Source organism: Rana temporaria, chromosome 4 (assembly GCF_905171775.1).
Source record: "Rana temporaria chromosome 4, aRanTem1.1, whole genome shotgun sequence".
In the NCBI taxonomy this organism is placed as follows: Eukaryota; Metazoa; Chordata; class Amphibia; order Anura; family Ranidae; genus Rana; species Rana temporaria.
Window position 1 is genome coordinate 254,832,785 of NC_053492.1, and position 27,081 is coordinate 254,859,865.

Consider the following 27,081-nt stretch of genomic DNA (forward strand, 5'->3'; position numbering starts at 1 on the left):
CCTCCCTCCTTACATGATTTGACTGAGGGTAGCAGGAGCCAATGGTTTCAGAAGCTTTTGAGTAAAAAAAAAGAAAAAAAAAAGAGAAGAATCGAAGCCGAGCACAGCGCTAGATCAATACAGGACTCAAGTAAGTGTTTAAGGTGAAGAGCTGGAGGGCATTGTTATTGTAAGGTTCTTTACCTTAAAGCAGAAATTGCATTAAGGTAAAAACCATTTACCTTCACAACCACTATAAAAGGATACGTTCACCTTTGGTAAGATATTACACCCCGTATTTAGGGTTTAAAGAGCACCTGGCCATACCCCCCCACCAATCCTTTATTGTAACAGTAGGCAGGGGATACTCTCCCCACACCCGCTGTCACAATTAAAAAAGTGGTGCTGGCTTGTGGGGCTCCACCCACATGGCCTCGTCATTTATTCACAGTTTCCTGTGAATGAATGAATGAACTACAGCTACCGCTTTCCACCATGGCAGATGGCTTATAGCTCTGAATAAACTGCAAGGGTGCTTGATGAGCTGTCTCGTAGTTCATCGATTCTTCCTACAGTGTAGTAAACTGTCTGCCTATATGGAAGGTACAGGCAGCCAGCTAACTGAGAGCCTGCAGGATCCTGGAGTTGCACCTATGATCTGGTTATTATGGGTGCAATGCTTTAAGAGCTGCTGAGTAAAAATATAATAAATGCTCATTTTTAACCTCCAAAAAGATGTGCATTTATGATTTTTTTTTTGGTGAACTAAGTTCTGAGTGACCAAAAAACTATAGCAGCAAATTATTGTGTTGCCAGTTTAAAGGCGTTTCCTCTTCATTGGCTGTTTTGCTGTGAAACACTCAATTCAATGCATTCTTTTTTTTTTCGTTAAATGTTTTTACAAATTGCTATCACGCTTGCCAGTTGTGCAGCCAACATAAGTGGATAGTAATTTTTCCAACTGAAGTACATATGTTTTCAACTTGCCTTTTCTCAGCAGCACAGAATATTAAACAATGCCTTTCTTGGAACAAAGTCTGTGAAGCAACGGTATATTAAAACCATAAAGACCGATGAGCACCGCCAAGAGGTACTGAGAAGACTGATTTCTTTGCATTTACTAACACCTAGTATCCTCATTATCTTAACTGTCATAATCGAACAAACTCGGACAACAAATGAATACAGGAACCAATTAGCATTTGAGATAACCAAGTAAGAAGGCAGTTAGAAGCTGGATATGTCTAAATAGAAATTATTGAACGAACCTTCATTGTTCTCACTTTTACTGCAGAGATAAGAAAGGACAAAAACAGTCACATCACATGCACGCCTATTTAGCAGCACAGGTATGTGAACGTCTGAACAAAGTAATGAGACGGTTTTTAGTTTGAGAAGAGAACATACAAACAACATGAAAGAAAGACAGACTTTGCAGCTGAGGTGCTTGTCAGTCGGAATACTAAGATGAAGGGCTGAAAAACACTATATACACAAGTTGTTCAATACAATATGTATCTATAAAGTCATTTGGTAATCTATAAATAAAAATAAAAAACTACATTTCATGAATTAAATACTCAAAATCAAGTCAGGAAATGGGGTACAGTCAGCAAGCCCTGAATTCAGGCATTTAATTATATATTGATTACTTATCAAGACAATGCATTTGCTACTACCAATTTTAACTGTGTATAATAATAAAAAAAAAACCTTCCTAAAATTTTGGTTGAAATAAACAAGTTACTGTACACAGACCAGAAAGCAAAAATCGATGAAAACTAAGACCGAGGCATTATTCATTAAGTATGCAGCTTACATGAATACAGGTGCCACAGCCAGATGCATTCCCAGAGGCAAGAGCTAGCACCAATTCGAATTGCTGGAAGTGCATTTTTGTTTTGTTAACGGACCATTAAGTTACTGCAGTAGAGAGGCTAGGTTTATGCACTACCTTGACTGTATCAGCAGTTTGAAAAATCAATTGGATGCATCTATTTGGGGACTTGTAAAGTGCACTTACTCCTGAATAACTGTTTAGGCTGCTGACATAACCATTCAGAGCTGAAAACTGCTTTAATGTAAACAAAGCTTTGTTGCAAATGATTAACTACATTTGATGGGGGTCTGTAAAGTGGAACTCTGAGAAACCACTAAATAAACACTACATGTATACATGTATGTTAACCTAGCAAAGGACGTGCACTTCTGTTTACAAGCTAGTCTTGTGATCAAGACATACCTGCCCAAAGCAAAGCCAGGTCATAGATCTCCCTGTAAACTGAGATGCAGTGAGGCAATACATCCTGGTTCAGGACCGACACAGAAAATGATGAAGGAGACAGTATATGAGGGCATCCCTGTGCTCTCTACTACTGTAAGCACATTCATCATCGTTTTAGACAGACTTCAGTGTGGACTGCTAGTGTGATCACTGCTGTGCGGGGGATCACAGGAAGCAGATGTTAAGGCAAGTTCACCTATTTATGACAGTTTCATTTAGAGTTCACCTTTAAAACATGTTACACCTGCGTTTAGGGTGTAACATGTTTCAATGTGTATCCCGCTCACCCCCTTCACTGTGACAGCGGGGCTCTGCCTGCACAACCACATTGTTCATTCACAGTGATTTGCAAAATAAGCTACAAGTCCCTCCTGCCAATATGGCAGACAGCTTGTAGTTCTCAATGAACTACAAGGGCACACATGAGTGTTTTCATAGTTCACCGACACTTCCTCTAGCTTTTTAACAAAAAGCCCTATGGAGGTGAGAGCAGAAAACTGTAGTAAGTGTCTGCCGAGCCTAACATTGTACTCACAATCCACTGATCATGGGTGCAATGCTTTACAGGCTCCTGTGTGTGCATTTATTAATTTTTTTTCTAAAAGGTGAACTTAGCCTTTAAAATATAACACAACACACAACAATAAAATTGCAAATATTATTGACATAGAGGGGTTGATTTACTAAAACTGAAGAGTGCAAAAATCTGGTGCAGCTGTGCATGGGAGCCAATAAGCTTTTAACACCACAAGTTTTGACCAGAAAACCTGGAAGCCGATTGGTTTCTATGCAGAGCTGCACCAAATTTTGCACTCCCCATTGCATCATACAAGTCAAACATTTTTGTGGACACTTTCATTTTATTGTAGAACGCAGAATAAAACTGGCAAACTTGTAAAAAAAATTAAAATACATATTGTATACATAGCATAACCAAAAGTCTATTTTTCTGCAGAAAATTAATGTATCCTGACAAAATAAAATGCAGAATTATCATGTGAAAGTAAACAGGGAAAAATAATGCAGCTAACACACCTATGAACCAATAGACTGTAATATTGTAAAGTGTATCTAAATTCAAAAACAAAAATGCAATACACTGCTGCTTAACAATCTTTGAATGTGATGGATTATTTTTACCCGGTAAACCTGTGAAAAACATACTTCCTGTCCTCCATGGACTTACTCCTTCACTGTATCTGAGGAAGGACCAACAGCTGTCACACAGCAAACATATATTATATTTTAGCTTATCTATTTTTAGACGAAGCGGCTGCATTCATTTTCAGTAGGCTTTATTTATTTTATTTTCACCTGCTGATCCATAAATCTGTGATGTAAATCTGTTGTTGTTCAACAAAACAAGCTGTCCTGCAGATGTAGCTGTTTGAGGGTTGAGACAAACCATTTACCACTGACAGGGGTGCTTACAATGATCAGACCCCTTAGCGCAGATTTCTGCCCCCCCCCCCCCCCCCTAAAAAAAATTTACTCAAAAGACCATGCAGCATGAGCTCAAAGTGAGAGAAAGTCCTCTTGGCTCTGTCATATAAACAGCGGTTGCACACTCAATGGGGGTGCTGTGGCCACCTGAGATTTTTCTGTTGCATGGCACTGCAGAGTAGGTAGCCGCAGCACTTAAAGTGAGCGTGCAACCGGTGCGGACTGCAACCCCCTTACTACGTCACTGGTGGTACAATGCTTGAGACCTTCATTCCTACTGCTTCAGGGCAGAAATTAATGGTGTAACCCTAAGACCCCTTTAACACTGGGCACGCATTAGCGCTAAAGCGATGCTCGTTTTAGCAACACTTTAGAGTACTGTTTAAGCGGCACATTTCGGCCACTAGTGGGGCGCTTTTAACCCCAAAGAAGTTGTGCCACTTAATTTCAATGGGCAGGGCGTTTTGGGAGCATACAGTGCTCCCAAACCACCACAAAGTTGCTGCTTGCAGGACTTTTCCCAATGTCCCACAAACGCACCTCCCCGGTGTGAAAAGGTGCAATGAAATGAATGGGAGGCGTTTTCAGGTGCTATTTCTAGCATTAAAACAACTGAAAACCGCCTTAGTGTGAAAGGGGTCTAAGGTGGAACCCTTTATTGTACGAGAAGCAGCAGGGTCCAGCCTATCGATTGTTTTGAAATTAAGTAATCTGTCCTGTTCTTTTCAGATGCAATAAGCAATAGGATATTGGGTTAGGAAACAGTCCTACAAGATGTGTTTTATGTGAATTTTCTCCAATGCTGTAGTAATCAGATATGTGCAGTAAAAAAAAATACCCATAACTGAAAACTCTATTTTCATTTTGCGAGTGTCTGTTGTGAAACAGAACATATAACTTTTTATATCTGCCTTGAAGTTGACGAAATAGGTTTTCAAATAGTAAAAAAAAAAAAACATCATAATGAAAAAAAAAAAGTGAAACCACTTGGTGAACTACTGATATTTTCTAGTAAGAACAACAATTGAGCTAAAGTCAGAAAGTAATTTGGATGACCTTAATCTGAGTTTTGTAAATATTTCTACAGATTAAGTACTGAGTATTTTAATCATTTCAATAAAAAATGTTAAGTAACTGTACTGAAAATGAAGACAAATGCAGCACTGCTCACCTCATCCAGATCTTTAATGAACACTGGCTTCTCTTCAAAGCCAACAGGCATTGGTTCGGTGGCAGGAATCCGAACTTCTTCATAGATTTTGTTATTTTCTCTCTGAATACCTTCTGGTAAGAGTAACTAAAGTATCAAAAATAAAAATAAATGTACAAGTGTTAACATGATTAAACAGTGTACACGAACATTTAAAAAAATAATAGCACTCGAATCCTAAACAAACATGCACAAATGAAGCTCTGCAGTTCATTATAATGGCTGGACAATGAAATCACAATATGCCAAGTACAATCTGGTCAGTGGCGGCTGGTGGGTTCTTCTTTTTTGGCAAACAAACAACACCCCACCCCCCACAGGCTGTCTATGTGGGTGTCCTCTCCTCTCCTGATGCTTTGGCCAGATATGCGTTGTAAGGAGGACAGGCTCAACTGGTAGTGGCAGTGGCAAAAAATGCACAAGAAAGGGCCACCTAGAACCGTCTACACAGGTTTCTCCTGCATGCTTACAGTATTTAGTAAGGCAGCACTTTCAAGTGGATAGTCACTGCATCTGAGCACCACAAACCAAAAACACAGTTTCATTTATTTTTTTATAATTCAAAGCAAACTCCCCCATCCATCTATGTCTCCATGCTTTTATTTGTTAATAAATCCTTGTGAAAAACACCCCCCTAGCATTTCTGGCCATGGCCATCTTGAGCAAGGGCAGATGGTTCATGAAGCATTTACGGTACTTCCTGGAACGCACCTGCCCTTAGCAGGAGAGGGTGTGCTTAGCTGAAAAAGACCCTCCTCCCCTACTGAGGACTCCTGGGATTTATGACATCATTTGCCTAGGCCTGGAAACCAGGAAATAACTAAAAAAAATGTTTTTAAAGAAAGTATGATATACTTGCTTATCTATTTAAAAATTTTAGCAGCATGAATATAAAAAAACTAGAAAATGCATTTCCTGCAGAAAATGTGTGGGAATGCTGAATAGCTGAATTGCTAAGTCCACACCAAAGCCATTCACCATAACCCCTACACTATCTTTAGGGCATACAAGCAGTGTTCCTTCAGTACTTATAAAGCCTCTCTTTGATCATTAAAGTAAAACAATTTTTCCCTAAATAGCTTTATTTACCTTAGTGCAGTCCTTCTTCACTTACCTCATCCTTCGATTTTGCTTTTAAATGTCCTCATTTCTTCTGAGAAATCCTCACTTCCTGTTCTTCTGTCTGTAACTCCACACAGTAATGCAAGGCTTTTTCCCTGGTGTGGAGAAAGCCTCTTGAGGGGGGAGGGGGTGAGCAGGACGCCCACTAACACACAGCTCCTTTCTCTATCTGCAAGAGGCTTTCTCCACACCAGGGAGAAAGCCTTGCATTACTGTGTCGAGTTAGACAGAAGAAAAGGAAGTGAGGATTTCTCTGAAGAAATAAGAACATTTAAAAAGCAAAATCGAAGGATGAGGTAAGTGAAGGAGGACTGCACTGAGGTAAAGGAAGCTATTTAGGGAAAACACGTTTTACCTTTACAACCCCTTTAATCCCAACACCTAATGAGTGAGAGAACCCTTCAAACAAGCCTTAATAAATCCACAACAGTACATGCTATCGAAACAGCGACTTCACCGTTAGAGACACACAGCCTTTGTGAACGTATCGATATGAAATTTATGTTGATAAACTTAAGAATATGGGCATGTCAGCGATTTAAAAAAGTTCTCTGTGCGTTTCGCTGGGAAATCTGAAGAATTTTTTATATGACAGTCAATGGAAGAAAGTGTGGAACTCTTGTTATTTGGAAGCTCAACCAGCCGAAAGTAAAAGGTGTATCACAAAACGAATTTGCCCGAAACTAGACAAAAATACCTACGTTTTGGTGTATAAATTGTGTATGACAAGTAGATCTTGTGGGTGTGAGAGCAATTTGATCCTTCTCTATAAAGATCATTTTTTTAAAGCTCTGTGCTGTAGCGATGACATCATCCACTCTAACCAGCTCCATAGACAATCACTAAACATTAATAAAAGGATCACTAAACTTAAACAGCTTTTTCACAAAAACTGTAAAAGATATCAAGCTAAAAAGATATAGCCGGATAGCAGAATATTTTGTGAACATTTTAATGTTTGTTTGCTGTCTGTAGGTGAAAGTATGAAGGTGCTAAAACTTTTGGTAGCGGAGAAGATTTTAAGGATTTTAAGGATTTGAAGCATGCTCTCATTGACTTCAATGTGTCTAAAAGCTTAATATTTTAAAAAGTATAAATAGTAGAAAAAGTCCCATCATTAACTGAAAGAGATGAACATTTTAAAAGTTGAATGGTCTTAATAGCTAAAAGTATGCAGAAGTTTGCAGAGCCAAAAAACTTACGGAATAAAATTAGAATTAAAACTAGAAAATGCATTTCCTGCAGAAAATGCGTGGGAATGCTGAATTGCTAAAGCTAACTGGATGAATAGCTTAAATCCGTAAGAAAAGGTTGAAGGGAGAATCAGCATTCCCACTAATTAGCATCTTTTTAAAAGTAATTACCTTTTGCAGGAGCTGCCCCATAAAATTGCCCCATAAAATTTCTACCATCAAAACTGCCCCCATCATATTTCCCCCATCAAATTTCTCCCACCATATTACCACCACCAAACTACCCCCATCAAAAACTGCACCATCCTATTGCCCCATCAAAAATTGCCCCCATCAAATTGTCCCATTACAAACTGCCATCAAAACTGCCCCATCCGATGCCCCCATCAAAAACTGCCCCATCAAGCTTGCCCCGATCCTATTGACCCATCAAAAACTGGCCCCATAAAAAATGGGCCCATCAAAAACTGCCCCAATTCTATTGGCCCATCAAACTGTCCCATCAAAATTGCCCCCATCAAAAACTCCATCATATTGCCCCATCAAAAAGTGCCCCCCCATAAAAAACTGCCATTAAAACTGCACCATCAAAATTGCTTCCATCCTATTGTCCCATCAAAAATTGCCCCCATCCGATTGATCCATCAAAAACTGCCCCATCCTATTGCCCCATCAAAAACTGGCCCCATCAAAAAGTGCCCCATCAAAAACGCCCCCCCATCCTATTGCCCCATCAAACTGCCCCCACCAAAAACTGCCCCCCATCATATTTCCCCCATCAAATTTCTCCCACCATATTACCACCACCAAACTACCATTTTTAAATATCTTCTTATTCAAATAGTGCCTTTGAGTGCTCCTTCACCATAGTATTAGACGATCGACACCCAAACGTGCTCAGATAGTGGTAATGCGCTTACCAGAACCTTTGGACCTCTTTATTGAAAAAGATGGTCGGCATCACTTATGCAGGATAATGCCTGCATGCATATCATACGTCACGGATGATAGATAAAAAACCTTTTCTCCAGTTTTCAAAGATGGGACATGGAACAGAAAGAGACTTCCATAGTGCAACCGGTTTTATTAAAAATAGGAATAAAAGAACATGGGCCAAGTGGCCACTTACATTAATAAGTGCCCAGCCCGGCACTGGGGCTGCAGACTTGTCAGTAAAGCACGGATTCCAATGCCTCCTACACCTCCGTGTCGGCGTGATCGCGTGCGTTCCACCGTCAGCTGCTCGCTCTCTCCAGAGACCCGGGTGGTTCAGCATACAGCACTATATATTATTGTTCCCTAGCAGGAAAGTTTTCTTGGGTAGGCATGGGTACGTACCCGGCATTACAGCGGGAATAAGCATCGCATCAACATCGAAAGAAAAGAAGAAGGCAGAAGACCAGGCTGGCCGCTGCTAGTAAGAGAGCTCAAAAGAAGATAGCGGCGGCCAGTCCCGAATGAAGGTGCCGGAGAGCGAGCGGGAGAAGAACCGGGGAGCGCCGAGGCGACCGCGGAGAGCGGAGAAGATGGAAGAAGACCCCCAGAGAGTGAAGAAGACCCCTGGAGAGCGGAGAAAACCCCCGGAGAGCGGAGAAGACCCCCGGAGCTGACTAATAAATTATTTTAAAACCCTGTGTTGTGTGTTTATTTTTATTGACATTTTTCTTCCAGGTGAATGGGTAGGGGTACGATGTACCCCATATTCATTCACCTAGGGTGGGGGGCCGGTATCTGGGGGCCCCCTTATTAAAGGGGGCTCCCAGATTCCAATAAGCCCCCCCGCCCGCAGACCCTGATAACCAACGGCCAGGGTTTGTCGGGAAGAGGCCCTGTCCTTATCAACATGGGGACAGGGTGCCTTGGGGTGGGGGGCCACAGGGCGCCCCCCTGCCCCAGAACACCCAACCCCCCCATGTTGAGGGCATGCGGCCTGGTATGGCTCAGGAGGGGGGGCACTCGCTCGTCCCCACTCCTTTCCTGACCGGCCGGGCGGCGTGCTTGGATACGGATCTGGTATGGATTGTGGGGGGACCCCCACGCCGTTTTTTCGGCGTAGGGGGGGTTCTCCTTACAATCCACACCAGACCTAAGGGCCTGGTATGCCCCTGGGGGGGGGAACCCATGCCGGTTTTTCATTTAAAATTTGGCGTGGAGTTCCCCCTCATGATTCATACCAAACGATGCGGCTAGAATTGCGGGAATCCAAGTCGGATACCAATCGCTTCTATGATGCATTTGCTGGAATGTACTTTTCCTATTCCAGCGAGTGCGAGATGTCGGCACCGCGTCGCCGAGAATCAGCGCGATGCCGTCGTGCTGGAAACACATTCTCGGTGACAGGTAGAACTTGGAAGAGAACATGTGAGCAGAGACAAAGAGTGACTCAGACTTGCAAATAGAGGCTATGGCTTTCAGGTAAACCCAGACAGCCCTGAGCCCATTTAAGCAATGTAGGGCAATTTCACTGTCATGTTTTGGGGCAGAACAATTCCCTCACTGAGGTGGAAAGAAGAAATCACCTTGAGAAGGAAAGAAGGTTTAGGTCTCAAAACGACTTTGTCCTTGCTTAAAACAAGAACTTTACATGAAAGACCTTCCAACGCAGAAGCATGCCTAATGGATGGAACCCTACTGTGCATGCGGCTCCGCTCCTCTCTCCTACTGGCCCAGTAACAGGGGGAGGAGGAGGGAGGAGGAGGGGCAATTAGTTGTGTACAGTGTGGTAATGTATCACAAAACCTTGTTTCTATGTACAGTTTATACATGACATATGTAAACAAGGGCATCTATGTATGCTTTTACACAGGGCTTTTTTTCTCAGACAATGGGTGCAGGAACTCCCCCTTTCCAAGTCACCCCTTTTCTCCACCCCCTACCAACCTCCCAGTGCCATCCCTTTTAGACAATATAGAACCAAGTATAATTTTGCTAAGTAATTTGTATGGAATTTGGTAATATCAAGAAAAGCAGTAAAATAGATCCCCTGCAGCCAGCAACAATAGATCCCCCTAACAACAATGGACCACCCACAACAAATTTTCCCCTTTCAGCAACAACTGACTCCCCCCCCAGGCAACATAAGACCCCCCCCCCCCCCCAGAAACAATAGGTCCCCCACCAACAACAATAGACCTTCCCAGCAACAACAGACTTCCCTGCAAAAATAGATCCCCAGCAGTGAGCACCCTGCACCTTCAGCACACCCCAGCACCCCTTGCCATTACATACAGTCAGTCCAGGAGGTGCCGGAACTGCCTTCCCCCACGTTCTCACTGATAAAAAGCCCTGCTTTTACATACTCAGGCTCTAATTTCTACTTGCAATAACGAGTCTGTGCTAAAAGTGATATTATACAATAAATAAGTGAATAGTATGTATGTAATGTAAACTACAGAGGATTATGGTATGCTAAAATGTTTAATGCATTTACAGACTTTCCAATATTGTTTGATATACACATATAAAATTAGAATTCAAAGTAACCAATGGCTGTCATGCAGAGACTGCGAGTTCACAGATGGAGCCTAGCACAGGTTAGCAGTACCTAAACATGTATACCAAACACAAGCTAAAACATTGAACTGTGAATTGACAAATTAAAAAGCAGACTGATGTTTTTCCAACTAGTAGTACCCAATTATTAATTATAGTTGACCAAACAAAAAACAGGGGTACCCTTACAAGAAACATATCAGGACAGAAATTTAGCACCTGTGGTAGGTGAGGCAATTAGATGGCCAGATCCTTTGATGTAATAGGTGTCCTCTCTGACCAAAATGGAGGCAAAATTTAACTTGATAGGAGCATGACCATGCTCAAATTTACAGTAAAAGTGGAGACTAAACAAATCCTCAATTGCCTATATCTCGGTTGATCGCTTGACGTGCTTATATAAGCTCAGTTTGTACTGCCCAGATTTGGGACAGATTTATACTAAAAACTAATTGCGCTAGAGGTTATTTCAGATACTAATTATCTGGATGTCTCATTAATCTCCTGGCTTTAATTCTGGAATACTGAAATCACCTACATTTTATATGGACTCAAAGAATTAAAACCCATGGGGATTCAAGACACTGGATTTTCATAAAGAGGACTGGAATGGCAGCCTGCATATTTCTATAGATTTCTTTTTTTTTTTAAGAGGGTGAGTGACTTCACTTTAATATTTTGTAGGTAGATTTAGGCTGGGGGAAGATAGAAAACTATGCTAAAATATTGTTAGATATAAGGAAAAAAAAACATATTGAATATACATTTCTTTGGAGATGTCATGACATATTACTGCATTTCACTTTATCATGAGAATTGTAATATAGGCAAAAACTTATAAAAAATAAAACTATTGCCACTGTTGACATACCTTTGAACCACCAATAAATGCAGAGGTTTTCAAAGCTTCTGCATAGCAGTCATAAACATGTGGATATACAACTCTTTCACCATAGTCTCTGTCCCTGCTCAGTATTGGCACGGTTCGAGCACTTACAAGAGCCTGTTCTCTGCAGAAAAATACAAAACAGATTTAGACGTTTCTAAAATAAAATCACATGGAAATTCCTAAAAAAACTAAATCATAAGGTAATAAAAAAAATCTGATTTGTTGACATTATTACACGTTTCAAATACTACTTAGTGCACCAAAGACATACTTTTAATAGTCCTACTAAATAAAATGTCATGCCCTTTAGCATTTTACAACTTATTTCAAAACTATAAAAAAATCTACACATTTTAGACTATATGTCTAGACTACATTTTCAAAAACCTATGGCAGACCATATAACCACCCCACTTCAGTGTGTACATACCATTCTTGTCACATTCACCTCTCTAAATATGTTAATGCAACCCTTCTAAATTTAGACAATGAAAACTTGCAAAGTGTTTTCTTAAAGTGTTTGCAAAGCCATTTTTATAGAGTAGACAAAGGTTAAAACCTTGCCAGGGTGCTGTCTGTGGACCAATACGGACATTTCCTGTCGCAGAATTTCAACAAGATATTGAAAATCTCTTACAATGGAGGAAAATCCCATCTTAAGTGGGGTACACACTATAAGAAAAATAGGCAAAAGTTTTGTACGATTTTTCTCGATGTTTCACAGCAAATCGTACAAAAACGGAACACATTAAAAGGAAAATCCTTTGTTCTGTTACAATACGAGAACATTTTTGGAGTTTGTCCCTTTCAGAATTGGATGTCGAAAGTTGTGTACATACTATACGAAAATCATATGAAAATTCTTTGGACGAAAATGTTTGCCCGATTTTCTTATAGTGTGTACGAGCCTTTAGACTGTTGTCCACGGAAGTAGTGTACCTTTTTGAAAATGTCCTTCCCCTCTTGGTATGGGGACAACTCTATCATTTTGGATTTCCACTTACTGTACCAATATAATTGGTGTGGTGAATCACTCCAATGGAGACTAAGGCCCCTTTCACATGTACAGATCCCGTGAGGATCCATACATGTCTCATCCACCTGCTCAGTGGGGATCGCTCCGTTGATCCCCGCTGAGCTGACAGATGACAGGGCGGTCCCTGTACATTGTGCAGGGACCGCCCTGTCAGATCTCCGCTCTCCCCTATGGGGGGGATAGGATGAACACGGACCGTCTGTCCGTGTTCACCTGATCCGCTCTGCAGATGGATAGAAAAATAGGATTTTCGCTGATCGGGTGTCAGCGGATGTTCATCCGCTGACACCCGCTATCTCATAGGGATACATGCATGTCCCTTTTTCATCCGTAAATGGTCCGCATGTGTGAAAGGGGTCTTTGATAGTAATATTTACTTGACAGAATGTGTAACCCTTCCCCACTCAATCCAAAAAAAGGGATTTTTATTAACAGCTTACCTGTAAAATCCTTTTCTTGTAGTACATCACGGGACACAGAGCAGCATAGCCATTACATATGGGTTATATAGTGTACCTTCAGGTGATGGACACTGGCACTCTCCGACAGGAAGTTCCCTCCCTATATAACCCCCACCCATAGTGGGAGTACCTCAGTTTTGTAGCAAGCAATATGCATCCCAAAATTCCCCATAAGAGGGGTGGGAGCTCTGTGTCCCGTGATGTACTACAAGAAAAGGATTTTACAGGTAAGCTGTTAATAAAAATCCCTTTTTCTTTATCGTACATCACGGGACACAGAGCAGCATAGCCATTACATATGGGATGTCCCCAAGCAATGCTCCATGAGGGGAGGGAGACAACCAGAAAAAACCAAACAAGAGGTGCCACCGGACAAGAGGAGATTAAACTGCGGCCCGCAGTACCGCCTGCCCAAAGGCTGAATCAGCGTTCCTCCTAACGTCCATTTGATAAAATTTTGCAAATGTGTGGACAGATGACCAGGTTGCTGCCCTGCAGACCTGAGCCATAGGGACCTGGTGATACGCTGCCCAAGAGGCACTTATAGCTCTAGTGGAATGAGCCTTAACCGATAAGGGTGGACTCTTCCCCTTCAGGCCATAGGCCTGAATAATCGTCTGCCTAATCCACTTAGCAATAGTGGCCTTAGACGCTGCCTGGCCCTTCTTGGGCCCTTCCGGCAGAATGAATAAGACGTCCGTCTTACGAATCTGGGCTGTAGCTTCCAAGTAAATCTTTACAGCTCTAACTACATCCAAGGAATGTAGTAACCTCTCTTCCTTAGAAGAAGGCTTTGGAAAAAATGATGGAAGAATCACATCTTGATTAAGGTGAAAATTTGATACCACCTTAGGCAGGAAGGACGGAAGCGGCCGCAAAACGACCCTGTCCTTATGCAATAATAAATAAGGTGCCTTACATGACAAGGCTGCCAACTCCGACACCCTTCTGGCGGATGCCATGGCCACCAGAAACACTAGTTTCCTAGTCAAAAAGACCAAAGGAATCACGGACAAGGGCTCAAAGGGCTGCCTTTGCAAGGCCGATAGAACCAAATTTAGATCCCAAGGATACAGGGGAGCTTTAATCGGGGGATTCACCCGAATAACACCTTGTAAAAAGGATTTCATTAAGGAATGGGCAGCCAACGATCTCTGGAAGAAGACCGACAAGGCAGACACCTGCCCCTTGATTGTGCCGACCGCCAAACCTTTTTCCACTCCCAACTGTAAAAACTCCAGGATTCTCCCAATAGTATATTTGCGGGGATCCCATTTCCTGGTTTCACACCAGGTAATATAGGCCTTCCACACCCTATAGTATATTAACCTGGAAACTGGTTTTCTTGCGTTTATAAGGGTAGAAACGACCTGCCCTGAAAGGCCTCTGTTTCTGAGAATCAGGGACTCAGCCGCCAGGCCGTTAAATTTAGGGCCTGTAAGGCAGGGTGGTAGAATGGCCCTTGTGAGAGGAGGTCCGGACGTAGAGGGAGGACCCAAGGCTCCTCTACGGTCATCCTTTTTATCAAGGAGTACCAAGGTCTTCGGGGCCACGCTGGGGCCACTAGAATCGCTGGCTTGCGTTCCCTTTGAATTCTGTGAAGAAGACGGGGTAGCATCCGTATTGGAGGGAAGGCATAGATTAGCGCAAACTGATGCCAAGGACACACCAAGGCATCTGTCCCGCAGGCCAATGGATCCCTCGTTCGAGAGACAAAGTTTGCTACTTTGGCATTGAATCTGGACGCCATAATGTCCACCTCCGGAGTACCCCACTTCCGGCAAATGACCTGGAACACTTCGGGATGGAGGGACCACTCCCCTGGGGACATCTGTTGGCGGCTGAGGAAGTCCGCTTGCCAATTGTCCACCCCGGGGATAAAGATAGCTGAGATGCAGGGGACATGGGCTTCTGCCCATGAAAAGATCCGATCTACCTCCCTTTGGGCTGCCTGACTCCTGGTGCCACCCTGGTGGTTTATATAAGCTACGGCAGTGGCATTGTCGGATTGTACCCTTACTGGGGAGCCCTGCAGAACCTCCGTCCAGCCCAAAAGAGCCAACCGAGCTGCTCGGATCTCTAAGACATTTATGGGTAGGGCTGATTCTGCCCTTGACCATTTCCCCTGTAGGGTTAAATCGTCTAGGACTGCACCCCAACCTGATAGGCTGGCGTCCGTGGTTACTATCCTCCATGAGGGGGGATTGAACGATCTTCCTTTCAGAAGATTTTTTGTGACTAGCCACCAACACAGGCTCTGCCTTACCGCATAGGGAAGGGAAATGGGAAGATCCAAGGCCTGGAGTCTTTTGTCCCAGGCCGCGAGAATTGCTCTCTGTAGCCTCCGAGAATGGATCTGGGCATAGGGCACTGCCTCGAAGGTGGCCACTAGCTTTCCCAACAGGCGCATGCAGAGGCGTATAGATGGCCTTGTGCTGCTTAGGACTATGTGGATTAACTCCCTTATCGAGTCCACTCTGGACTGGGGCAGGAAGATCCGTTGTTGTCTTGTATCTAAAATCAGACCTAGATACTCCAACCTTCTTGTGGGCTGTAAAGCCGATTTGTCCCGGTTTAGAACCCAACCCAGGGACTCTAGGCAGTTTACTGCTAGCAACACTGCCCGATTTAGACCGGCCGCTGAGTGGTCGACTACCAGAAGATCGTCTAGGTAGGCCATGATCAGAATGCCCTGTTCCCTTAGGATGGCTAATACGGGGGCCAGGATCTTCGTAAAAACCCGAGGGGCCGTGGCTAGTCCGAACGGAAGAGCCACGAACTGATAATGCCGATAGTTTAGGGCAAAACGCAGATACCTGTAATGGCCTGGGAAAATCGGAACGTGCAGGTATGCGTCCTTTATATCGATGGAGGCCAAGAACTCCTTTCCTTGGAGGGCGGCCACCACCGAACGAATGGACTCCATTCGAAAAGACCGGACTCTTAAAAAGCGGTTTAATAACTTTAGGTCCAGAATAGGCCCGACGTTGCCGTTTGGCTTCGGGACAACGAAGAGGTTTGAGTAAAACCCTTGTCCTTGCTCCCCTGCTGGTACTTCCATAATCACTCCTTGAGATAGGAGTCGCTCTAGGGCGGACAGAAGCGATGCCTGTCTCTGAGGGTCGCCTGGAAGTCTTGACATTTGAAAGTGAGGAGGGGGGAACTCCCGAAACTCCAGCTTGTACCCCTGAGTTACTGAGGACAGAACCCATTGGTCGGTAACTTGGGCCCCCCACAACTCCGAGAACAACCGGAGTCTTCCCCCCACTCGAGAGAGTGGGGGCGCCCCTTCACAAGGCTGCCTTAGGGGCAGCCTTAACCGGCTTACGGTTCCACGGTCTCTTGTTCCCTGCAGCTTGCCCCTGGGGCCTGTTTGCAGCTGCGCGTCCAGGAGGCCGTCGATACTGCCTAGAGAATGAGGGCCCTGGAACTGGAGAGGTTGGGCGCTTAAAAGAGGGACCTCGGAACCTTTTCTTAACCGGCAAAAGGGTGCTCTTACCACTAGAGATCTTTTGAATATATTTGTCAAGATCTTCTCCAAACAATCTCTCTCCTTGAAAGGAGAATCCTGTAAGGAGTTTTTTGCAGGGGGTTTCTGCAGACCAGTTCTTTAACCAAAGTAATCTTCTCATGTGGACCAAATACAGGGATAGGCGGGACGCCTGTTGGATTGAATCCTTGATAGCGTCTACCGCGAAACATAAGGCTCTAGGTAGATCGGCTAAGTCCTGAGCCTGTTGAGCCGGGAGGTCCTTTAGGGCCTGCTTGGCCTGGTCTTTTAAAGCCTGGCAGACGCCAATGGCAGCTACAGCTGGCTGGACCACTGCGCCCGCTGTGGAGAAGGATGCCTTTAGTAAGGTCTCAAGCCTTTTATCCACAGGATCTTTGAACATGTGAATATTGTCCACTGGACATGTTAAAGCTTTATTGACACATGATATGGCTGCGTCAACAGTGGGGACAGCCCATTTTTTTGAAAACTCCTCCTCTAAAGGGTACATAACTGCGAACCTTTTAGGAGGCAAAAAAAATCCTGTCTGGCTTAACCCAGTCCTGAAATATCAGGTCCTTTAACAAAGGATGGACCGGGAACACCAGGTTGGCTTGGGGCGCTTTTAGGGAGCCCAATGAGGACACAGCGGAGGCCAGAGGCTGAGGCAAAGGCATTTTAAAAGCTGACCGCACCATATCCGTTAAGGACTGAACCCACAATTTTTCTGCGTGAGAAGCTGAAAAAAGTTCTTCTATAGTAGAATCTTCAGAACCCAAATGGTCCAGATGATCCTCAGCCTGGTCTCCTGTATCTTCCAATTCCTCAGTGGAAAGGACATCTTCCTCAGGAGATTCAAACCTGGGAGACGGGGACCTAGCCCGCTTCTTCCCGGATAAAGAGGCCGTAATAAGAGCGGCCATCCTCTTTTCAAATCCACCCAAGGTGGAGGCTAACATCTCTTCCGTGACATAGGAAGGAGTTGGTTGAATAGGGCCCGCCATAGCACCTAGCAACCCCGATGGCTCACCCAGGGCAGCAACCTCCGGATCCTCCGGGGAGGTAGGGGCAGGTGGATTCTGGGAAATATCCTCCGAGCCCGATGGGGAACCCTTCGGCTTTTTAACACCTTTAGCATTTTTAGCGTTCCCTGCACCCTTAGGAGCCATAATAACAAATCTGAGATACTCCGCTAATATACAACTAACTGTAATAGCTGGAGAAAAACACACATTTAAATAAATGAGGAAAAAAATTTAGGCTAGGGTAATGTTAGACAGAAACTAAACTTCCCAAAACCTAACAAGAGATAGCAATATTGAGCCCCAAGGGCTTAATCATATCCTAATATTGCTTCCCTTAATGCTGGGCTAAGAGAGTACCAAATACTAAGTACTCTGACTGCTACTTAGTACACCGGCTTTTCAGAGAAAATATGAGCTTAAACAGCTCTTTAGCAAGGTGTGTACAAAAAAACGGCCACTAGGTGTCACTGTGTCAGCATAACATAGGCAAACCTATCCTGCTCAGCTCAGCATCGCTGCTCCGTGTCCCTTCACAGCCTTCAGCAAACTGACAGGCTAAATAGAGTTTTTCCCTCTGATGTACAGAGGGGAGGGAACTCCCTGGGCGTCCCCCGCCCCTCCACGCAGCGTCGGCGCCTATAACAGTGCGCGCGCACGCGCGCGCGCGCTCCCGACGCCGCTCTCAGGAAGCAGGAAGCAGAATCCATGTGGGGAGAGGAGCCCGGGAGCTGCTGGAGACACACAGACATCAGGAAGTAAGTAATTTAAACCTGACATGCTCCCTTTTACATTTCATGGAGCAAAACACCTTGTAGCAGCAGCAGCAGTCTATTAGCCCAGCCAGAGGAACAGTATACCTGGGTGTTTGAGCCATCCAGTCATGCAGACTTTGTGGTTTCTCTTTTAGCCCATGCACAGAGGCATAAAAAAGGCTTTTCCCCAGAGTCCCCTGTGGGGAGCCCACTGACAAACCAAGTTCCGTAGGCCCCCCGCTTACCTTTCCACGCCGCAGGGTATTGCTCATGCAAGAGGCCCAATCTTCTCCCTTCACCGTGGGTATGGTCATAGACCTTCAGGGACCGGGGTCCAAGTCAGGAACACCACACACCTGGACCTATACAGCACTACTGGCAGCAGGTATTCATAGGTTAAAAAACCCAGTCCTGGAACCCAGAGTCCAGCCCTCCAAGGAGAGGCATTATAGGCAAAACCCCATCCACGAATTGGGGCCCGGGTACCGTCCACTTTGGCTATGAAGCACCTTGGACGGATCCGGTCGGCTGGCCCTGGTCCCAAGGACAAACTGCAGGCACAACCTTCAACGTGCACCAACACCTAAGACACTGGCGAAAAAACTGAGGTACTCCCACTATGGGTGGGGGTTATATAGGGAGGGAACTTCCTGTCGGAGAGTGCCAGTGTCCATCACCTGAAGGTACACTATATAACCCATATGTAATGGCTATGCTGCTCTGTGTCCCGTGATGTACGATAAAGAAAAAAAAGGCATTGCTTAGAGAGCCACTTTAAGTGTCAGGAGTGAGAAATCAATAGCAGAGTGTTTTTTGCACCTACTGGAGTGGGCCATATTAGATGTTCTGAAAGTGATTGAAAGCTACCAAACCAGCATAAAAGGTATATATCATGCAGATGATACACCAATAAATGTAAGCTTTCAAGGAATATTTGCTTGTAGCCAGAAATTTTACAAAATAGTAAAAGTACAATATACCAGCATCCTGAATAGAATTATTTTTTAGGAATTCTTCACAACTCCTGCTTTGCTTCTGTAAGTTGTGACATTATGGTGCCATTTAGGAGCCTCTTTGTGAGAACAGGTTATGGAAACATGCGGTTTTCTTTACAAACCAGGAAAAAAAGTATTACCCGATTACACAAATGGGACAGGAACTACTGTAAAGTAAAAAAAATAAAAATAAAAACATATTGTTACCCAAGTGATATTAATGGGCCAGTTTTGTTTAATTTTTGGTATATTCCTTTTTTTTTGCTGATTGAATTTGAAAATATGATGTAGTCAATGAGAAATAAAATCAGTAACCGATATAGAGGCAGATATGAACATGCTTTTGCATAGTGTTCTCTGGAGTGACCCTAACAAGATAAAACAGAAGGAAGAGGTGGAAGTTTATGCTGCAGTGTGATCTCAGTGTCACAGTCAATTTAACAATTTGCCTGCTTTAAAACAAAGAGGTCAGCAAGTGTGTAAAGAAACACACTCCCAATAACAATTGCAGCAAATTATAGGTACAATTTGTAGGCATTGGCAACTCAATAACTGCAACAGACCTTATTTACAGTGCTGTTGTCCCTACGCCACGCCACATAACAATGTAGAGATCACACATTTTATGGGCTCAATATTTAAAAAGCCAACAAGGCTAGAGTTTTTTTTTTTTTTTTCTTATACGCCACTGCAGCAATGCAACACCTTATTTGCTTTCCTTTTTTCCCTATATTTCAAGATGACAACATAGAAAATAGCACCCATTAATCTCGAGAGGAAAAACAGATAGTTTCAATGCATTTAGTACAGACTTCATAAATCTTAAACTAGTGGTGTGTACAGAGCACCTAAGGAAGATAGCTTACCTCCTTAATCTGCATTTCTAAATCATGTGGAAGCGACCAAGCAGATTCTAATTAAGCAGATCACTGCTTCCTTATCCTAGAAAATTAGGTTTTCATCGAGAAAAAAAAATTCTATACTTTGGTTAAGACGTGACCTGAAATTTAAATTGTGTAATCTCCAAAAGTCGAACTTAAAGAAAATAAATGATTAGGACACATTAAAGTAGCAATTACAGCTGAAGCATTTTTCAGCGTTTGGCATTTATTACCTCTGCATTCGCAGTTCCTTGGGATCAAAGCCTATTAGCCCTTCCCCAGCAATCTCTCCATCCTCTCCTACACGTTTCTCTCGTTTGGCATTGCGTTTTTCTTCACGCCGATACTGCTTCATGAGCTGCTTTTCTTGCTCAGACTGGACTGTAACTTGACAGCCATAGTTTGGTCTCCCAGTTTCTCCAGCAAGCGCTGTGTGGGAATATAAAACATGTCATTTGTACAGCTTAGACAATGCTTTGGGTAACTCACAAAGGGCAATAAATGTTTACAATTACTTTCCTGCAATAGGATAGCTGTTTATATAAAGGCCAGGACCCTGTCCCACCAAAAAGTTCACCCGTCAGTGCCAACTCCTCCACTGCATTACATAGAACATACAAGCATGTTTGCTTTTACCCCAGTTTAGCTCTGCTCAGCTATAGGAATGGGCTTGGAGGCTAAAGTGTTGAGTATGCAAGATACAGTAATGGTGGAACCGCCTGTGAGGGCTACTGATGTATTTGTGAACTTCTTGTACTTTTAAATAAAAGTGGGCTACCCAGCCCTTAAAAATTCAGTTCTGGACTGGCGTACTCACTTAAAAATGCACCTACTGCTGGAGTCTGATCACCCCAATCTTACAGTGAGTATAATATATAAAATACTGTTTGGTAAAGTTTTTATTTTGCCTGCACAATTAATAAAAAAAAAAAAAAAAATTCAGAAGCATTATTAATGAAGTATTAAAAACTTCTATTTATTAAATTGGCAAAAGGAATAGATCTTCCAAGTCAACATTTACGGTATTTACTCAGCAATTAAAATAAGTAAATTATTTTCTGTCAGAAAACTATTTAAAAAACGTTTGCCATTTTGCAAATAGCACATAAAAGTTTACATAGCATTAGGTTACTTGACAAGGTCAATGATTCAAATATTCAAACTCAAATTAGAGTGTACACAAACCTAAAATCTATTTTAGACGAGACAGCAGCTTGGGGAGGGGGAACGCATAAAGCTGGTTAAAATTATTTTTCAAGAGTAACTAGGGCAACTACTCTTTACGCACAAGGACGGTGACCTAAGTTTTTTTTTGTGCTGGAATAATGTAGATCACTGCTAGGGCACATAGAAAACAATTGTTGTTTTTGTCGAAGTACATGACACTTCAAATAAAAATAAAAAATAAAAAAGTAAGCCGTGCTATGTGCTAAAACGTACATCACATTGCTCCCTGCCGGAGCCAGCACTGCCACCAGCCTGCACAGTAAAACACTGGGTTTGACTGTAGGGGTTACTGTAAACTTATCCTAAAGTTCAACTTAAATTTTGCGATTTTCTCAGTAAAGAAATGGCACTGTAAAACGTGTGTTTGTTAACTACTTGACCTCTGAAAAATGTACTCCCTTTCATGACCAGACCATTTTTTGCTATACAGCACTGCGTTACTTTAACTGACAATAGCAATGTCATGCAACACTGTACATAGATAAGATTGATGTTCTCCTTTCTTTTGGTGGTATTTGATCACCACTGGGTTTTTTATTTTTTGCACTATAAAGAAAAAAAGACTGCCAATTCTTGAAAAAACAAACAAAACAAAACTATGGGCCGGATTCAGGTAGATCGGCGCATCTTTCTGCCGACGTAACACAGAGAGGCAAGCAAGGTATTCACAAAGCACTTGCTCCCTACGTTGCGCCAGCGTAACGTAAATTATTCAGCGTAAGCCCGCCTAATTCAAAGTAGGTGGGCGTGATCCATTTAAATGAACCGTGACCCCATGCAAATGATAGGCCGAACGAACGGCGCATGCGCCGTACCGTTGACGCATCCCAGTGCGCATGCTCAGAATCACGTCTAAAATACTCCATAAGATACGTCGAATCACTGCCTACGACGTGATGTAGCCTACGACCAGCCCTATTCACGTAGTCCTACGTAAACGATGTAAAATAAAACGGCTGTTCCGTCGTCCATACCTTTTCATGGGATGTGCCTCCTATAGGTGGAATAACTTTACGCCGGACGTACGCCTTACGTAAACAGCGTATATTACTGTGATGGGCGCAAGTACGTTTGTGAATCGGCGTATCTCAGTCATTTGCATATTCGATGCGTTAATCAATGGGAGCGCCCCTTGCGGACAGCGTAAATATTCACTCAAGATAAGACGGCGTAGGAAACTTACGCCGGTCGGATGAAGCCTAATTTCAGGCGTATCTAGTTCTATGCGTACGGAGCAGAGATACGACGTCACACATTTACACTTACACGGCGTATCTGTAGATACGTCGGCGTAAGTGTTTCAAGAATCCGGAACTATATTTTTTACTTTCTTCATAAATTTAGGCCAATATGTATTCTGCTACATATTTTTGGCAAAAAAAATTCCCAATAAGCATACATTGATTGGTTTGCGCAAAAGTAATGGCGTCTACAAATTATGTCATATCTACTGTAAGTAAACATTGTTTTGTTAATACTAGTAATGGTTGCGATCAGCGATTTATAGCAGGACTGTGATATTGCTGTGGACAGTTTGCAACTGAACCTTTTGTGAAAAACAGTGACATTTATACAGTGATTAGTGCTAAAAATATGCACTGTCACTGTACAAATGACACTGGCTAGGAAGGGGTTAAACATTTAGGACGAATAACCACTTGCTGACCAGCTCACGCAGATATACTGTGGCAGGTCAGCTCTCCTGCGAGAACTGACGTTCATGTACGTCGGTCTGTGTAAAGAGGATAACGGTGAGGGGAGGCAGAACAGGGAACTGCCTATGTAAACAAGGCGATTCCCTGTTCTGTCAGATAACATGACAGAATTCCAGTAATTTTTTATTTTTTTTAATTGTTGGTCTTTATTTTGTAGCGTTAATAGCGCAAGAAATGAGCGCAGAGGTGATCAAATACCACCAAAGGAAATCTCTATTTGTGGGTAAAAAAGAACATCAATTTTATTTGGGTACAATGTCGCACGACCACGCAATTGTCAGTTAAAGCGACGCAGCGCAGTATCGCAGAAAATGGCCTAGACATTAAGCGGAAAATCGTTCCGGGGCTAAAGTGGTTAAAGGAGTAAATGTGTGTCTACACTGTGTGGTGTTTTTACTAAGGGATTTTATTACCTTTGCAGGGGAAAACATCCACCACATCCCTGACGACAGGATGGAGCTCTGTTTATATATGTAGAGCACCGTCATGTGTCTCTCCTTCGACAATCAGCGGGGGCCAGCTGACATCCATTGATCGGCACCCGCTGATCAGCTTCTGCACGCCCTCTATGCGGAAGTGAAGAATCACATACTCAATATATGCGTGATTCTGCGCACAACGGCCACCCTTCTTCAGTAGATCTGCCATAGGGCAACAAGTGGCTAAAAGACTGTCTTTACCATTATACCTTAACCACTTCCCACCCGGTCAATAGCAAATTGACGTCCGGGAAGCGATTCTGTTTTCCTAACTAGACGTCTATTGACGTCCAGCAGGATAACTTGCCGGCCCGCTGGTGGGGGCGCTCAGCGCGGCGATCGGTGATGCGGGGTGTCAGTCTGACACCCTGCACCTCCGATCTTTGTAAAGAGCCTCCGGCGGATGCTCTTTACCACGTGATCAGCCGTGTCCAATCAGAGCTGATCACGATGTAAACATGAAGAGCCGTTGATCGGCTCTTCCTCACTCGCGTCTGCAAGACGCGAGTGAGGAGAGCCGATCGGCGGCTCTCCTGACAGGGGGGTTTTGCGCTGATTGTTTATCAGCGCAGCCCTTCCATGGATGCCCACACTGGACCACCAGGGAAGCCGCCAGGACCACTCCAAGCATGTATATGGCCAAGTACATCCCCCATGGCCATCCATGGCCACATATGAAAATGTATGCCAAATATGTGCCAATCAGTGCCCACAAATGGGCACCGATTGGCACCATTGTGAACCACCTTAAATCTGTGATGCCCAGCAATGCCACCCATCAGTGCCATCTATTAGTGACACCCATAAGTACCCATCAATGCCACCATAAATACCCATCCATGCCGCCTATTGGTGCCCATCAGTGTCACCTATTGGTGCCCAGTGCCACCTATCAGTGCCCATCAGTGCCGCCTATCAGTGTCTATCATCAGTGCCACCTCATCGGTGCCCATCAGTGCGGCCTTATCAGTGCCCGTCAGTGTAGCCATATCAGTGCCCGTCATTGAAGTAGAAAACGTACTTATTTACAAAAAAATAAAATAACAGAAATAAAGAAAACATTTTTTTTCCCCAACATTTTCTGTCTTTTTTAATTTTTTTCTGCAAAAAATAAAAACCGCAGAGGTGATCAAATACCACCAAAAGAAGGCTATATTTGTGGGAACAAAATGGAAAAAAAAAATGTGTTTGGGTACAGTGAGGTATGACTGCGCAATTGTCATTCAAATTGTGACATCGCTGACAGCTAAAAATTGGCTTGGACAGGAAGGTGCCTGGTATTGAAGTGGTTAAACTAAAATTTTAGAAGCCATTCAAGGTTCAACATTTTTTTTGTGATTCAAGGTAACAATGAAGTCAGAAACATCTCACAGAAAGCAAATAATGAAACTTGTTTTAAAAATCTGACAAGGAAAGATCAGTCAAAATTAATGACCTTTGATTAGGCGTTGCGCTGCAAGAAAGGCAGAAAAACTAGAAGGTGCACCATCAGGAGGGGTGTATTCAAAGAGATGAAGGAATCACACACACACACGTTGCATGTTAGAAATAGTGCCAAGAATAACACAATGAACAGAAATACAATGTTTTTGCTGGGAAAGCAAGAGTTAAATAAAAAAGAGTCAAAGACATTGCATCAGAATAAATTCCATGTACAGGTTGTATTCTGGCTTTAGCATCAATTACGTTTTACAATTACCATTCCGAAAATAAATGTTACACTGAACCTGATTGACATTACAAAATATACTCAGGAAAAAATTCATTGAAAGAACAATTAAATATATATATATTTCAGAATGTGAAGAAGCATGGCCGCAACAAGAGAGCAAAACAAGAGAAATTGAAACGCTGAGAAAAGGTGAAGCAGAAAAATGGCAGTAGTGAGGAGAGGATGTATGATCAAATTAGTGCAAAGGAGGTACTGAATCTCTACCTGAAGGGTAAAACTGAAAGAAGGCAGCTTTATTAAGACAAAGCATAAGTGACGGCATTGGGTAGAAAGGCATTCTAATGGGAAATCAAGAGGACATGATATACTGTAGCACTGATAGCTTCAGATTGATTGTTGACACTGGCTGGCAGAGGCAGGCTCTAATGCAAATGCAAAGCAGACTTCATCCATTGAAATAGAGTGATTACATAAAGTAGGCATGCCCAGGCACAGAGAACACATTGCATTGCTTATTTGACCACAAATAAATACATAAAAAAAATTACTGAATATAGACATAAATGGAAAATCAAGGTAGATTATCACTAAAAGGATTATTTATTGTGACCGCCACCAAGACATTCTGGGTCTAGTAAAAAAAGAAAAAAGTGAATGAAAAGCAAAAGAGAACAGCTATCAATTTTACTGTAAATCCCTCAACCTTTATAGTAATAAAGCCAGATTGTCACTTTTGGTCACTCAAGGTCAGACTCTACTTCAAATCCCAAATTAAGCTGAATAAATCATACTTCAGTAGTGATGTCCTACCTCCATCATACACACTTCGAAATATCTATGTCACCAGTATGACGCTCACTAGTCAGTTTTTGTAAAATAAAATAAAAAATAAAGTTTATGAGATGAACCCTTAAGGGGTGAGAGTATGCGCTAAAACATCTCAGCATCTAGTCTCCAGAATATCTGAACCCCCCCACTGGTGACAATTCTCCAATATATAAGCATTATCCCTTTCAGAGTTCAGCCCCTATAGTATGTGCATTAAAGTAGTTCTAAAGGCTTAAAGTGGTATAAACCAACAGAAGAGTTACCCTCTTTGTGACCAGGCCATTTGTTTGCAAAATGGCACTGCGTTACTTCAACTGCCGATTTCAACACTGTAACCAAATAACATTTATGCATTTTTTTTTCCACAAATAGAGCTTTCTTTTGGTGATATTTGATCACCTCTACGCTCTTTTATTTTTTGTGCTATAAACAAAAAAAGACAGAGTTTTGAAAAAAAAAATATATATTTTTTACTTTCTGCTATAAAAACATATCCAATCAAATGATCTTTTAAGAAATGTAGGCCAATATGTATTCTACATGTTTTTGGTTATAAAATTCCAATAAGTGAATATTGATTGGCTTGCGTGAACGTTATAACTTCCACTATTTTTTTACACTAGTAATGGTGGCGAACAGCGACTTATAGAGGGACTGCGATATCGGACACTAACTGACACTTTTGACACTTTTTGGGAACCAGTGCCACTAATACAGTGATCAGTCCTAAAAAATATGCACTGTACGGACACTGGCTGGGAAGGGGGTTAAACATCTAAGGCGATAAAAAGGGGTGTGTCTGGCCAGTGTTTGTGTTTACTATGTGTGCTGCTTTGACTAGGGGAAGAGCTGGATTCTAGTCTCTGCTTTGCAGGAACACAGAATCCATCCCTTCCCCCCTGTCAAAG

The 27,081-nt window shown here is 42.9% G+C and overlaps 1 protein-coding gene across 3 annotated transcripts in view; it reads right to left on the minus strand.

Annotated features, from left to right (window-relative positions):
• The window catches only part of ASCC3 (activating signal cointegrator 1 complex subunit 3), an 841,816-nt gene that overhangs the window by 720,029 nt on the left and 94,706 nt on the right, over nucleotides 1–27,081 (minus strand). For all 3 annotated transcript variants that reach the window (XM_040350155.1, XM_040350157.1, XM_040350156.1), the window contains 3 exons: nucleotides 20,486–20,681; nucleotides 11,595–11,733; nucleotides 4,878–5,003 (listed from right to left, as the gene is read on the minus strand). In XM_040350155.1, the coding sequence (XP_040206089.1) occupies nucleotides 4,878–5,003; nucleotides 11,595–11,733; nucleotides 20,486–20,681 (461 nt within the window). The remainder of the gene's footprint in view (nucleotides 1–4,877; nucleotides 5,004–11,594; nucleotides 11,734–20,485; nucleotides 20,682–27,081) is intronic.